This window comes from Eulemur rufifrons, chromosome 21, assembly GCF_041146395.1.
Source record: "Eulemur rufifrons isolate Redbay chromosome 21, OSU_ERuf_1, whole genome shotgun sequence".
Taxonomy (NCBI): Eukaryota; Metazoa; Chordata; class Mammalia; order Primates; family Lemuridae; genus Eulemur; species Eulemur rufifrons.
The window spans coordinates 13,199,467-13,211,996 of record NC_091003.1 but is presented as its reverse complement, the minus strand read 5'-3'; the positions used below and the strand labels follow the sequence as shown (position 1 = coordinate 13,211,996).

General features: G+C 47.9%; 1 protein-coding gene across 4 annotated transcripts in view; it reads right to left on the bottom strand.

Moving 5' to 3' along the window:
* The window catches only part of BICDL1 (BICD family like cargo adaptor 1), an 80,668-nt gene that overhangs the window by 3,883 nt on the left and 64,255 nt on the right, over positions 1-12,530 (bottom strand). For all 4 annotated transcript variants that reach the window (XR_011236542.1, XR_011236543.1, XM_069497193.1 and 1 more), the window contains 2 exons: positions 5,122-5,252; positions 300-420 (listed from right to left, as the gene is read on the bottom strand). Coding sequence is in view for 2 of the 4 variants with exons in the window: in XM_069497193.1 (XP_069353294.1) it covers positions 300-420; positions 5,122-5,252 (252 nt within the window). In the remaining 2 variants the exon portion in view is untranslated. The remainder of the gene's footprint in view (positions 1-299; positions 421-5,121; positions 5,253-12,530) is intronic.

The window sequence follows — 12,530 nt, the reverse complement described above, 5'->3', positions numbered from 1 at the left end:
AACTGTTCCTTTCTGCTCTTAACAGAGCCCAGACTGAATGAGCGCCATTCCATGCCTGGAGGTGACAACACCTCCAAACAGTAGTAGCCTGGGGTCTGTTGCTCTTGAGAGCATCCCTGAACATTCTTCCCTAGGGACTGGGGGAACACGTGCTCTGGATTTTGCCAGGTGAAGACTGGGGTTACTTTTCACCCAGTCCCATGGGACCCTCTAGTAGCAAACTCTCCTTATACTCTGCCTGGGTTTGGAGACTCCTCCTGGAATCTTCCCTCACCCTGGGTCTCAGGGCTCTCACTTACCTGCCAAGCCTCCAGCTGCTGAGAGAGGTTCAGCTTCTGCTGAATGGCATCCAGCAGCTGGCTGTTCAGAGACATCATGTCCATCCTGCACTTGGCGAGTTCCAGCTCCACAGCATTTTTCCTGCAAACAGACAAGCCGGGGTGAACACAGATACTTCGTGCCAGAGACATCTGGTCCTTTACTTGGGGAACCTACCTGGAGGCTATAGGATGGGGAAACAGGCCCTGACCCCCACCTCACAACACTAACTGTAACAGCAACGCTGCTGCTTGCAGACGGTTAGTTTGCAACATGTTTTCACATCCATTTTCTCAAATTCATAACCAACCTGTAGGTGAAAGGATTATCATCCCCACCTCACAGATGGAGAAACAGAGGTTAAAAGTAGTTGAAAGATGATCATACCAAAATGAGGACTGGAAACCAGAGGAGATCAAAGGCCTCACACAACACAAAGGAGCTACTCACCCTTCCCCAGGGGCCAGTCCCTACGGGAAAAGGAAGGAGGCCTTGTCCTAAGGCCTCCTGGTATACAGCAGGCTCCTTTTGATTAGCAAATCCCCCTTAAGGGAACTGTCCTGACGATACAGATGTGTGCAAAAATTGCCACCCATCACAGCTTAGTCACAATATCCAACAATTAAAGAGCTGGTAACAAATTCTAGGATGGAATACAGTCCCCAGTAAAAACCTGACACAGGGTATGTGCTGACAGTTCATAATGTGTTGCTATATAGAGAAAAGCACCAGAAAGCAAGGTGTAGTATGACACTAGCTTTATAAAACAAAAACTGCCTGTGTTGAAGGACATACACAAAAATGTCTATTGGGTATTTCTGGGTGAGGATCATTGATAGGTCACTTACCCCCACCTACTTTTTGCATTTTGTATTTTCACATTTTGTGTATGTTTCATGTATTGCTTTGTTTGCCTTTCCCAAAATTTCTATTCAATGTAAAAGAAAATTAATTTTCGGGGCGGTGGAGGGGACTAACTGGGTGGCCTCTGCGGAGGCAGCCCTGTTGCCCAGCTGTAGAAACACGCATTGTTTAGCCCTTGCCTTCATCAACCGCTCCCTCCAGCACTCGAAACAGTATCCTCCTTGCAGAGGGTCAGCCACCAATGTGCATGGCCCAAGGGCAGCTAGAGGATCCACCTGCAGAGGCTGCCAGCTCCAGCCTCGCTCTGGAACACGACAGCACGAACCCGAGCCCAGCCGGAAAGAGGAGCAGGTGGGCCCCATTTGTAAAGTGCCCAGGCCACCGCGACCCGCACTTCCTCTTTGGCCTCGCGTCTACTGAGCAATTAGTCACCTACCAACACCCCAGTTGCCCGCCTTGCCCAGAGGAGCTCGGCCACCGCGCCAGCCCCGCCCACTGCGGCTGCGGGAGGCGGGGCCAGGCCCCGAGTCTGCCTACGTCACGCCCGCCACTATTGGTTGGCAGCAAACAGCGGAAATCCTCGCGTGGCGCTGGTTGCCATGGACGCCCGCCCGTGGTTCTGGAATCTCAGAACCAACCCCCGGCGCCCCGCGGCGGCTGCGGCCTCGTGAGCTTCCGGCGTCTCCGGCAGGCGGCGCCCCGAGCAGCCCCGAGCCCCGGAATGTGCTGACTAACGCCGCGCCAGCCCGCGGGGCGGGGCCCTTCCTTCCCGCAAAGTCTGGGCCACGCACCGCACCCTGGGGACGCTCGCGGACTGAGGACCCCACGCCGGGGACGCGCAGCTACAGCAGTCACTGGTCAATGTGTTAATCATATTTTTAAAAAAGGAGTATTTCCGATGGCTAGAATTCCTTTTTTAAATACACCCCTAGTAACTGACTTGTTTTTCTAAGGCAGAGTGCTAGCCCCAAATTTATTTTTGTTTTTACTGAAGGCCTTTCCCCTGCAAGGAGATAAATTGTTCTTAACTTTCCTGACACCTGTTGTATAGAATAAGGTAACCTTAAGGCTCATGCAGTCCAGTGAAGAGAGGAAAGGTATTTTTCTTAGGGATTCTCACCCTAGAATCACGGGGTAAAGAAGTAGCCCCGACCCCGGCGATGCAGACTGTAGTGTTCTGGGGAGGGCCCCAGATGATTCTAGTGTTGCCAGGACAGTCAGAGATGATGCATATCAAAGTATCTTGTAAAACAAAGATCCTATACAATTGTGGGTGTGGTTCCCTCTTTAAGTGATTGCTTAGGTCTGTTGTCTCAATTCTTATATACCAAAAATTTCACTTCTAAGGGACAGAAAAAGAACTATCCTTCTGGAGAGATCTAACAGCCTTCCTCCTCATCCAGCCCTGTTCCATAGAGGTCCAGGAAGGACAGGGCCCTCATTCCAGAATTCTCACTGGGAACTTCCTGGCAGGGAGGAGAAGTTGCACAATGACAGTCAGACTCTAGGGTATTAACAGAGCCTCCTTTCATAGCAGCCAAGGGCATGCATAGTTTCATATACATTTGGTAGCCTCCTCTCTCACCCAAGTGGCAGAGCTAGGTTTTACTTTTTTTTCTTTTTTAGGGAAGGGGACTGGACAACTTCTGTTTCTTCTTCCTTCCTGCACCCTGACACTGCCTCTGGTTCTACCTCCCACCTTCCATGCTAATGACAGAATACAGTCCGATTTTTTTTAAGAGACAGAATCTTGCTCTGTCGCCCAGGTTGGAACGCAGTGCATGATCATAGCTCACTGCAACCTCGAACTTCTGGACTCACGTGATACTCCTAACCCCAGCCTTCGGAGTAGCTGGGACTACAGGTGCACACCACCACACCTGCTAATTTTTAATTTCTTGTAGAGATGGGGTCTCTCTATGTTGCCTAGGCTGGTCTTGAACTCCTGGCCTCAAGTGATCCTCCTGCCTCAGCCTCCTAAAGTGCTGCGATTAGAGGTATGAGCCACCATGCCCAGCCTGGTTTGACCTTAGTGTTCAGCCTCATCTGCTGTCCTCTGCTTGTCCGGCTGAGAGGAGGTGACCAACCAGTGTCCTTGTAACTTTATTCTGCTTTTTATCCCCAATGGGCTTCCACAAGTAACATCTTAATTTTACCATTTTATTCCCTAATCACACAAATTTGCCCTTTGTTACTCATAGAAGTATGCCCCTCCCCTTTCCATCACACTGCTACTCAAACGTCCACTAACTAAATGTACCAGGAGTCCAGGGGTACGTGAGCAAAGAATAATTCCTAAAATGAACTAGAAATTGATAGACAACCTGATCTGAGGTTCCGACCAGACAGAAAAGGGGACCCAAAAGTAAAACAGAAATGGAGATGATGAAAATGATTCAAAGGAACAGAAGGGAGGGGAAACGTGTGTGTGGAGGTGAGAAGGGGGGAAAGTTAGGGTGTGAGGAATTTTAAAGGCAGAAATTAAAATGTGTGTCGTATTATTTTTCAGAAAGGCATATGGTATCTTACTTATGTTTCAGAAAAGCTTCTTTTAGCTTCCTACCAAGCAGCAGTGTGACAGCGGGGAAAGGACGTCGGCAAGATAGGAGCCAGGAGGCCTGAGGGGAGGCCACAACTGCCTGTGACCCTCGGAAAGTATTTCTCAGTTTCCTCATCTGTAAAATTAGGATGAAAAATGTTTACTTCTTACTGTGGTTGGGAGGATTAGAGGAGGAAAGTGTTTTGTAAACAGTACAGTGATGTACAAATGTTGCCATTCATGTGTTGTAAGTGGCCCCAAAGCAGATGCTTTTTGTAAGTTTTATCTGCTCATGCTCAGGGAACAGGGGTGGGTGAGTGTGCATTAAATAATTCACAGGGGATGGGGAATGACTAAAGGCGTTTTTTGCCTATGCACTTCCAGATTTTCTGTATGTAAGAGACTGCATTAATGCACCTCTTATGTGTTAATAAAATCCCAAAACATTATTTAGAAAATGACCTACTTTATCAGAAATATAGCAGACAAGGAAAATGTTAAATGATGCTATGGGTTGCAATTCAACCCAGAATGTAGTAAAACTCTGAGACAAATGATCCAGTTTCTTCAATAAATAAATGCAATATGAAAAACAAAAAAGGAACAAAAGTGTTACAGACTTTTGGGACATATATCAATTGAATAGAACATGTGGACTTGGAAGTCTAATTCTGATTAGAATCGATTTTAATCAATAAAAAGGTATTTACGGGATAATTGAGGAAATTCCAGCACTGACTGGATACCTGATGTTATCAGGAAATTATTGTTTTTTTCAAGTGTGATAACTGTATCGTGGTTGTATGTTTTTTTTTAAAAAGTTTTTTCCTGCTAGAGAAACATACCAAAGTGTTTATGGATGTATGACACTACATCATGTGATCTGTTTTAACATAATCCAGTGGGGAGGTGGAGGAAGTAGGTAAGGATATAGATGAAGTAACACTGGCCATATGTTGATTAGTGTTGAGGCTGAGAGGTAGGCAGAGACAGATTCATCTCGTGTTTTCTATTTTTGCATATGCTTGAAAATGTCCAAAATTAAAAATTAAAAAACCGAAAAACTAAAAATAAAATATATGAGGTAGATATGTATGAAATTGGAAAGTTTTGTAAGATATAAGTGGGGGGAAAAAAAGGCACAACCCGTTGATGTTTAAAAAACATGAAACTACTAGATTGTATATACACCTATATATGCACAGGAAAAAGATCTGCAGAAAGTGCCCACCCAACTGGTGTCTGTCTGGGGAGAACAGGACTGGGGGTGTGGGCAGGGAGTGGAGAAACTCTTTTACCTCTGACTTTTTCTATATGATTTAATTTTTAAAAATTAGCATATATTCAATTCTATCTATTTTATTTTATTTTAAAAATAAAATTAAGCCATCCCCACTCACTTTGCAATGGCCTCGTCCCGGTCCCTGATGGCCTTCTGAAGCTGCTCCTTTGGCTCCTTGTCTTCAGATGTCACTCTGAGTCGGTCTCTCTCCTCTTTGAGTGCAGTCATCTCCACACTCAGCAGTGTCACCTAACAGGAGACCAAAGAAGGAGGAACATGATATCACTGCTGCTGGCCTGTGGTGGTTTCCTTCCAAGAAGGAAAAAGAAACAAAGAAACCCTAGGCAGGCACAGGTGTGGCATGCAGGCCGGAGTGTTCCACTGCTGTCCTGATCCGTGCTGGTCCAAGAGAGGGCCCATCTCTCCTGAAGAAAAGAAGCCACACGCTAGGCTCAAGCTCAGGGGCAAGGGGGGTAGGCAAAGTGCAGCCCTGGACCTGCAGCCGAGGACTAGGTCCCCTTTGTACTCAGCACACCACACCACCTCCTTCAGCTCAAGGCACTCCAGCTAACTAATGAGAAAAGACCATAAATGCATCTGGGCTCTGAAACATTTCTGGGGGTAAGGACTCCAGTCTTGTTTCCAGCCATCTTCCACTCAATATGGAACGCTGCTGTCAACAGCCCGAGACCTGGCTCCCATCTCTGACAGCACATGGCACAGTTCCCCAGGTCAAAGCCACAGGGAATTGAGACACCTAAACAGTGTGATCATGGTCCATGCCTTAGTGAAGGTCACCACAGCCTACTCAGGCCCTCACGCTCAACCTGGGAGTCATCCTCTGGCATGACGCCCCTCTCTCAGCAGCTCCATCAGTGACCACAGCTTATGCCACCCCACAGCACAGTAGCCCTGTGTACACCATGATCTCGGTGGTGAGAACCATGTCGTGTCCATCTGTGCATCCCAGAGCCTGTGTGTAGTGCTTAATCCGAAAATACTTGTGCAGTGGACGGTTATTTTTTGGCTAGTAGTCATCCAAAATCTCTTCCTATTTTGGGGGTACTCCTGGTTGTGTGAGTCTTGGTGGGACACAGAGCATTACCTCCCACTAAGGAAGCCAACCGGGGAAAGACATTTCCTTTCCTAGGCAGCCTGGGCCTGGGTGAGTGACCTCAACTTTTGAGTCACACCCCCACCACCAGAGACTGAGGCTCTTGAGGGAGCATAGCAAAGCCACAGGTGGGTGGGGAATTATTAAATATTTACAACGGCAGCAGGCAGTTTCTGTTGTCCCCTTCCCATGACTACTTCCTGTTTTGGAGCCAAGTTCTCCTGCCTTCCTACTGATTCTTATAAGCTATCAGTTTTATTTTATTTTTGAGACAGAGTCTCACTCTGTTGCCTGGGCTAGAGTGCCGTGGTGTCAGCCTAGCTCACAGAAACCTCAAACTCCTGGGCTCAAGCAAACCACCTGCCTCAGCCTCCCAAGTAGCTGGGACTACAGGCATGCGCCACCATGCCCGGCTAATTATACATATATATATATATATATATATATATATTTAGTTGTCCAGCTAATTTCGTTCTATTATTTTTAGTAGAGACGGGGTCTCGCTCTTGCTCAGGCTGGTCTCGAACTCCTGAGCTCAAATGATCCGTCCGCCTCAGCCTCCCAGAGAGCTAGGATTACAGGCGTGAGCCACCGCGCCTGGCCAAGCTATCAGTTTTAACTCCAACATATTCTCTTCCTGCTCAAGTTAAGCAGAGCAAATTTCTGTGGTTTGCAACCAGAAACCCTGCCTGGTAGAGTTGTCGATAAATATTTGTTGAATACTGGAGGGGTGGGAACATCTCAGCTGATAGGATCAGACGTGAGTCAGGACGCCTAATCCTGCCCTCCTGTGACTTGTCACACACATGCTGACATTCTTCCAAGGAAGGATCCATCCATACAGGTCTGTCTGCCTCCCTCCCACAAGGGCACAGACGCCACCTTTCAGTATACTCTGCTCTTCAAGCCCCAGGTCTAATCATCTTCAGGTAGAGTGAAGCTGAGCACAGGCCACAGGACTAAGGCTGAAAATCAAGCTTCCCTGGAGATACTTCAGATGCTCCCCGGAGTGACACAACAGCATTGCCAACCCCTGGGGCAGCAGCCACTCTGGAGGAGTTGAGAGGACATCCCACAATGAAGAGGGATAAAAGGACAATTTGTTACCATTCTGAACAATGGATTTTGGACTCCTTGGAGTCTGGTAGGGCAGCCAGCATTTCTCTATGGATGACACAGTGCGTAGACTCACATTCAGAAGCGACCTCCCCAATCTTTTTGGCACCAGGGACCAAGTTTTATGAAAGACAATTTCTCCATGGACCGGGGGTAGGGTGGGGTATGGTTTTGGGATGATTCAAGCACATTACATTTATTGTGTACTTTATTTCTATTATTATTACATTGTAATATATAATGAAATAATTATACAACTCACCGTAACGCAGATTCAGTGGGAGCCCTGAGTTTGTTTTCCTGCAACTAGACAGTCCCATCTGGGGGTGATGGGAGATAGTGACACCCGAAGTGTGTTGCTTATGTCCAGTCTACTCTGTAATCTTGTTCTGGTTGCTGTCACTGCAGAAAACCCTGCTTCACAAAGATAGGATGTTGGAAATCAAGTAGGCTTTGCAGCGCTTTTGTGGAAACCTCAGGATATTCCACCTTGACTTTCATCCAGAATGTATGGAGATTTGAAGTCGTCTCAAACATACTTTTCAGGCCACCGTCATTTGCGATCTCAAGGAGTTGATCCTCTCCTAGCACAAAGTCGATTCACCTGGCTTATTCACAAATGCGTCGCAGATCCATTCCTTCCCAGTGCAGGGGTCTTCTGTGGGTGGGAGGTAATGCTCAACCTCTTTTGAAAGCTGAGATAGGTGGTCATGCACCAGCTGGGAGAAAGAAGGCCCTGGCTCAGTCTCTTTCAAAATCTCTGCTAATGTTTGAAACATGTCAAAAATCCCAATGTTCACTTGTCACCCCCATAATTCCAGTTTGGCTTTGAATGCAGCCACTTTGTCTGCTGACTTGAACACAGTTGTCCTTCTCCCCTGAAGTGACAGAGTTCGTTGAGCAGGTTGAATATGTCACACAAGCAAGTTTTGCGTCCCATTCTGTGTCACTGAAGTGTGCAGCTAGTGGTGAATGTTTTTCTAAAAGAAATCTCTGGAGAGACTCTCATAACTCAAAAACTCTGGGCAGTGATCTGCCTTTAGAAAGCCGTCTCACTTCTGTGTTTAAGAGAAGACGTGTGTGCTCTGCGTCCAGCTCCTCACAGAGCTGTGGGAACAGATGTGAGTTAAGGGCATGTACTTTAACGTGGGTGATAATTTTAATCTCATCCTGCAAAACGTTGTTTAATTCAGGTGACATTTTTTGGCCAGCAGTTCTCTATGGATGACACAGTGTGTAGACTCACATTCAGAAGCAACATCCTTGACCCAAGTAGTGAAAGCAGAAAGTCAACCAGTCATGGCAGCTGCTCTGTCCATGCATAGACTGACACAAAATGACCAGTTCAGTTTTCCTGATATGTAATCATTCAAAGACTTGAATAGTTCCGTAGCTGTGGTGTTGGTTGGCCACAAAAGTGCATATAACATACCCTCATGCACATCCTCCTGAAAAATATTATCGCACAAAAACAAGCATTGTTGGCCGGGCGCGGTGGCTCACGCCTGTAATCCTAGCACTCTGGGAGGCCGAGGTGGGCAGATTGTTTGAGCTCAGGAGTTCGAGACCAGCCTGAGCAAGAGCGAGACCCCATCTCTACTAAAAATAGAAAGAAATTATATGGACAGCTAAAAATATATATAGAAAAAATTAGCCGGGCATGGTGGTGCATGCCTGTAGTCCCAGCTACTCAGGAGGCTGAGACAGGAGGATCGCTTGAGCCCAGGAGTTTGAGGTTGCTGTGAGCTAGGCTGATGCCATGGCACTTACTCTAGCCTGGGCAACAGAGTGAGACTCTGTCTCAAAAAAAAAAAAAAAAAAACAAGCATTGTTGCCTTGTTGTCAACATTGTCAACCTGGATTGCATGCCATGGTGACTCACTAATCCTAACAATTGTGCCTCAACATCCTCTGCCGTTTCATCAATTCATCTAGTTGTGGTGCTAGCCAAAAGAGGAACATGTGCCACTTTTTGACCTGTAGCCTCTCCTAAAAGTTCACAGCAAGTGTTCTTAGCAGCAGGCAGGGTCAACTTACCAATAGCAAAGGGCTTCTTAGCTTTGGCAATGCGGTTAGCCACCAAGAATGATGCTCTCCGTGCAGACACAGCTGATGAAGTGGTGGCCTTCACTAATTGCTTCTGTTCTTTGTGTTCATGTTTTTTTCTTTTGAAAAACTTCAGAGGCTTGTCTTTTAATGTAGGGTGCTTGGTCTCCATGTGGCAAAGCAGTTTTAAAGGTTCCATGGCTTCGCTGGATAGCCAGTCGCCACATCTTATACAAGTGGGCTTTGAGAATGTGAATCACCTGTTGTAATGAACCCGTAATTTAAGTAGGAGTAGGACTCTTGGTATATTCTTTTAAATGCAGCTTTCATTTCGTTGGCAGTCTCAGAGTCTTCTGCAGTCTCATCATTGGGTCTTTCCCCCTTTTCAAAGAAGCTCTCTCCAGCGACATTTGTTTTTCACTCATTTTTGCAAGGGTTAGCTTGTGGGTTTACCAAAACTGTGACTGAGACAAGTGCTCAGTGTGGGAAAGAGGCATGGAGGGAAGTGGTAAATAATATAATGGGTGGGCCACGTGCAGACTAAAATAAGTGTTGGATTCTGACTTAAAGCCTGCCACCAGATGCAGCTGTATAACTGAAGTACATCAACTCACTTGCCACTATTAAGCCTGTCACCAGATGCAGCTTAATTGTCACTTGCCACTCACTTAGAGGGTTTTGATGTGAGTCTGCAAGTAATTGATTTATTATGGTCCCTGTGCAGTCAAACTTCTTTGCTAATGATAATCGGTATTTGCAGCCGCTTCCCAGCACTAGCATCACCACCTCAGCTGCACCTCAGATCATCAGGCATTAGATCCTCATAAGGAGCATACAGCCTAGATCCCTCACATGAGCAGTTTACGGTAGGGTTCGTGCTCTCATGAGAATCTAATGCCCGCCATGATCTGACAGGAGGCGGAGCTGAGGGGGTGATGTCAGCAATGGGGAGCGGCTGTAAATACAGATGAAGCTTCTCTCGCCTGTCACGCATATATATAACAGAAGACGTGTGTGCTCTGCATCCATCTCCTCCCAGAGCTGAGCAAACCGACGTGAGTTAAGGGGATGTACTTTAACATGGTTGATAATTTTAATCACATTCTGCAAAACAGTTTAATTCAGGTGACATTTTTTGGTCGGCCAGCATTTCGCTATGGATGACGCAGTGCTGTGCGGCCCAGTTCCTAACAGGCCACAGACCTGGACCCTTACTAGTACTATGCAGCCTGGGGGTTGGGGACCACAGTGGTAGGGAACGTCAGGTCCTGGTGATCTGTGTGAGAATAGCCCAGAACATCAGCTTTCCCAGTGGGGACAGCTGGGTGAGCAGGGTCAGAAGCCCGAGGGAAGCACAGGCTGGAACCCCCGCAGAGCAGCTGCATGGACACGCACCCAGCCCTGAGGCACACAAGGCACCAGGCAAGAAGCCCAGCCTCACCCTATTTACCAGCAGGTTCTGCAGCTGGGTAGGCCAGAACTCAAGAGCCAGAAAGCACCTGGCAGAGACAGCCAGACCTTCACAGGCCAAATGAGCCCTGACATGGCCTTGGGCCAGCTGTGAGCCAGTCAGGTGTTCTGCCGGTTCAGTAAGGGACACGTAAAATTATATGCTAGGTGAGAAAAGCCAGTATTTCATATGCTCCAGATAAAACTCCAGAGGAACTATTTACTTTGGCCTGAAAAACCTGGTCAAGCTAGGGCCCACCAGCCATGTGCCTTAGGAGAGGTGACAAGGGACTTACCCTCTAAGCCACACATACTTTTCATAAAAAGCAGGTATAAAAATAACTATTCCCCACCACCAAGTTGTAAGGATCAAACAAATTAACCCCAAGGGCCCAGCACAGGGCCTGGCACATGGTTGTAAACTCCACTCTCCTCTCCTGCCCTCAAGTCAGGACCTAATTGCTGACAGCTGTCATGAGAAGACCGAGATATGGGACGCATGGGGAGCATGTGCCACTGTCCTTTTATATCCCATGTTCAGTTCTACTACTGCAAAGGGGGTGAGAGGGAAGCCAGAGGGAAGGAGGCTGGATGGCCACAGGCTTGAGGCTTCCCGTCACCTGATAATGGGAACCCACCCAGAACCCATAAGGGTGTCCCATTTTCAAGTCACGCTTCAGGAAGATCAATCCAAATCATGTGAGGATGGATAGGCTGGGGGAAGGCAGATAAATTGGGAAGTGGTGACCGCAGCCAGGGTGTGAAGGGCTGTGGATCTGAAATAGCACAGGGACTTAGGAGGATGGAAGGGAGGGAATATGGCGAGACATTCCAGAGGAGTCACCCAGATTTGATTAGTGAAGCCCTCCATGCTCCCTGTCCTGCTCCCCCGTGTTTTCATGCCCCTTCTGGAGTATGCATGCATACTGGCCCCCAACTGGCATGCACGCTAGTTGAGCACGATGGATCCAAACAACAGAACTGGGACTGTGTTTCTCACTGAGCCTCCAATAACTTGGGTTACTGGCTTGAGAGTCAGGTGAGGGGCCTCCCAGATAACTAGTTCTCACAGTCTACAGACTAATCGCCAAAGACCCTCACCGCTTCCTTGCACCTGTGTTGTGCTCACCAGAAGTGAGGGGTGGGCCACGTGGGCTGTGGGGCACGGGAGAGGGGACAGTTCCTAGCCACAAGCAGGAGGGGCACAACACGGTAAACGGTAAGAGGGACTTGTGTTCTCAAAGCACAATAATGGGTGCAGACTGGTCATCAGGTCTGGCTATGGATTTTGCCTCAAACAGATAATTATCAGTCAAATTAAACCTCTTCTATTTAAAAATTCGGGTAGGCTTCTGCAAGGCCGGTGCTGCTCCCCACCTCTGACCTCTGGCCAAGTTTCCAGGAGAAAAAAGAGCCCCCTCAGGTAGGATGGCAGCCGGCTCAGAGGCTGGGTCGCCCATCAGATGAGGTTTGAGCCTGGTCCAGGAGCTGTCTGTCGGAACCTTGGTCCACCTAACCTCGCCTGGGCCCTGCCCCCAAAAGTCTCCAGAGATGGCTCTGACTGCCCTCACGACACTGTGAGGTCCTAGAGTACAGGGGCCCTGCACATCGACCTTTGTGCCTCTCAGGGTCTAGTGCAGTGCCAGGCCCACAGTGGGTGTCGGCAGATGCTGAATTAACCTGGCATGAGGCATGTCATGCCTGCTGTGATGGCTGCAATTTCCACAGTCATTCTAGAACTCAATCTGTGTCCCACCCACTGCCTCGGGATGTCAGTGTTACTACCATGGGGCAGTTTTCGT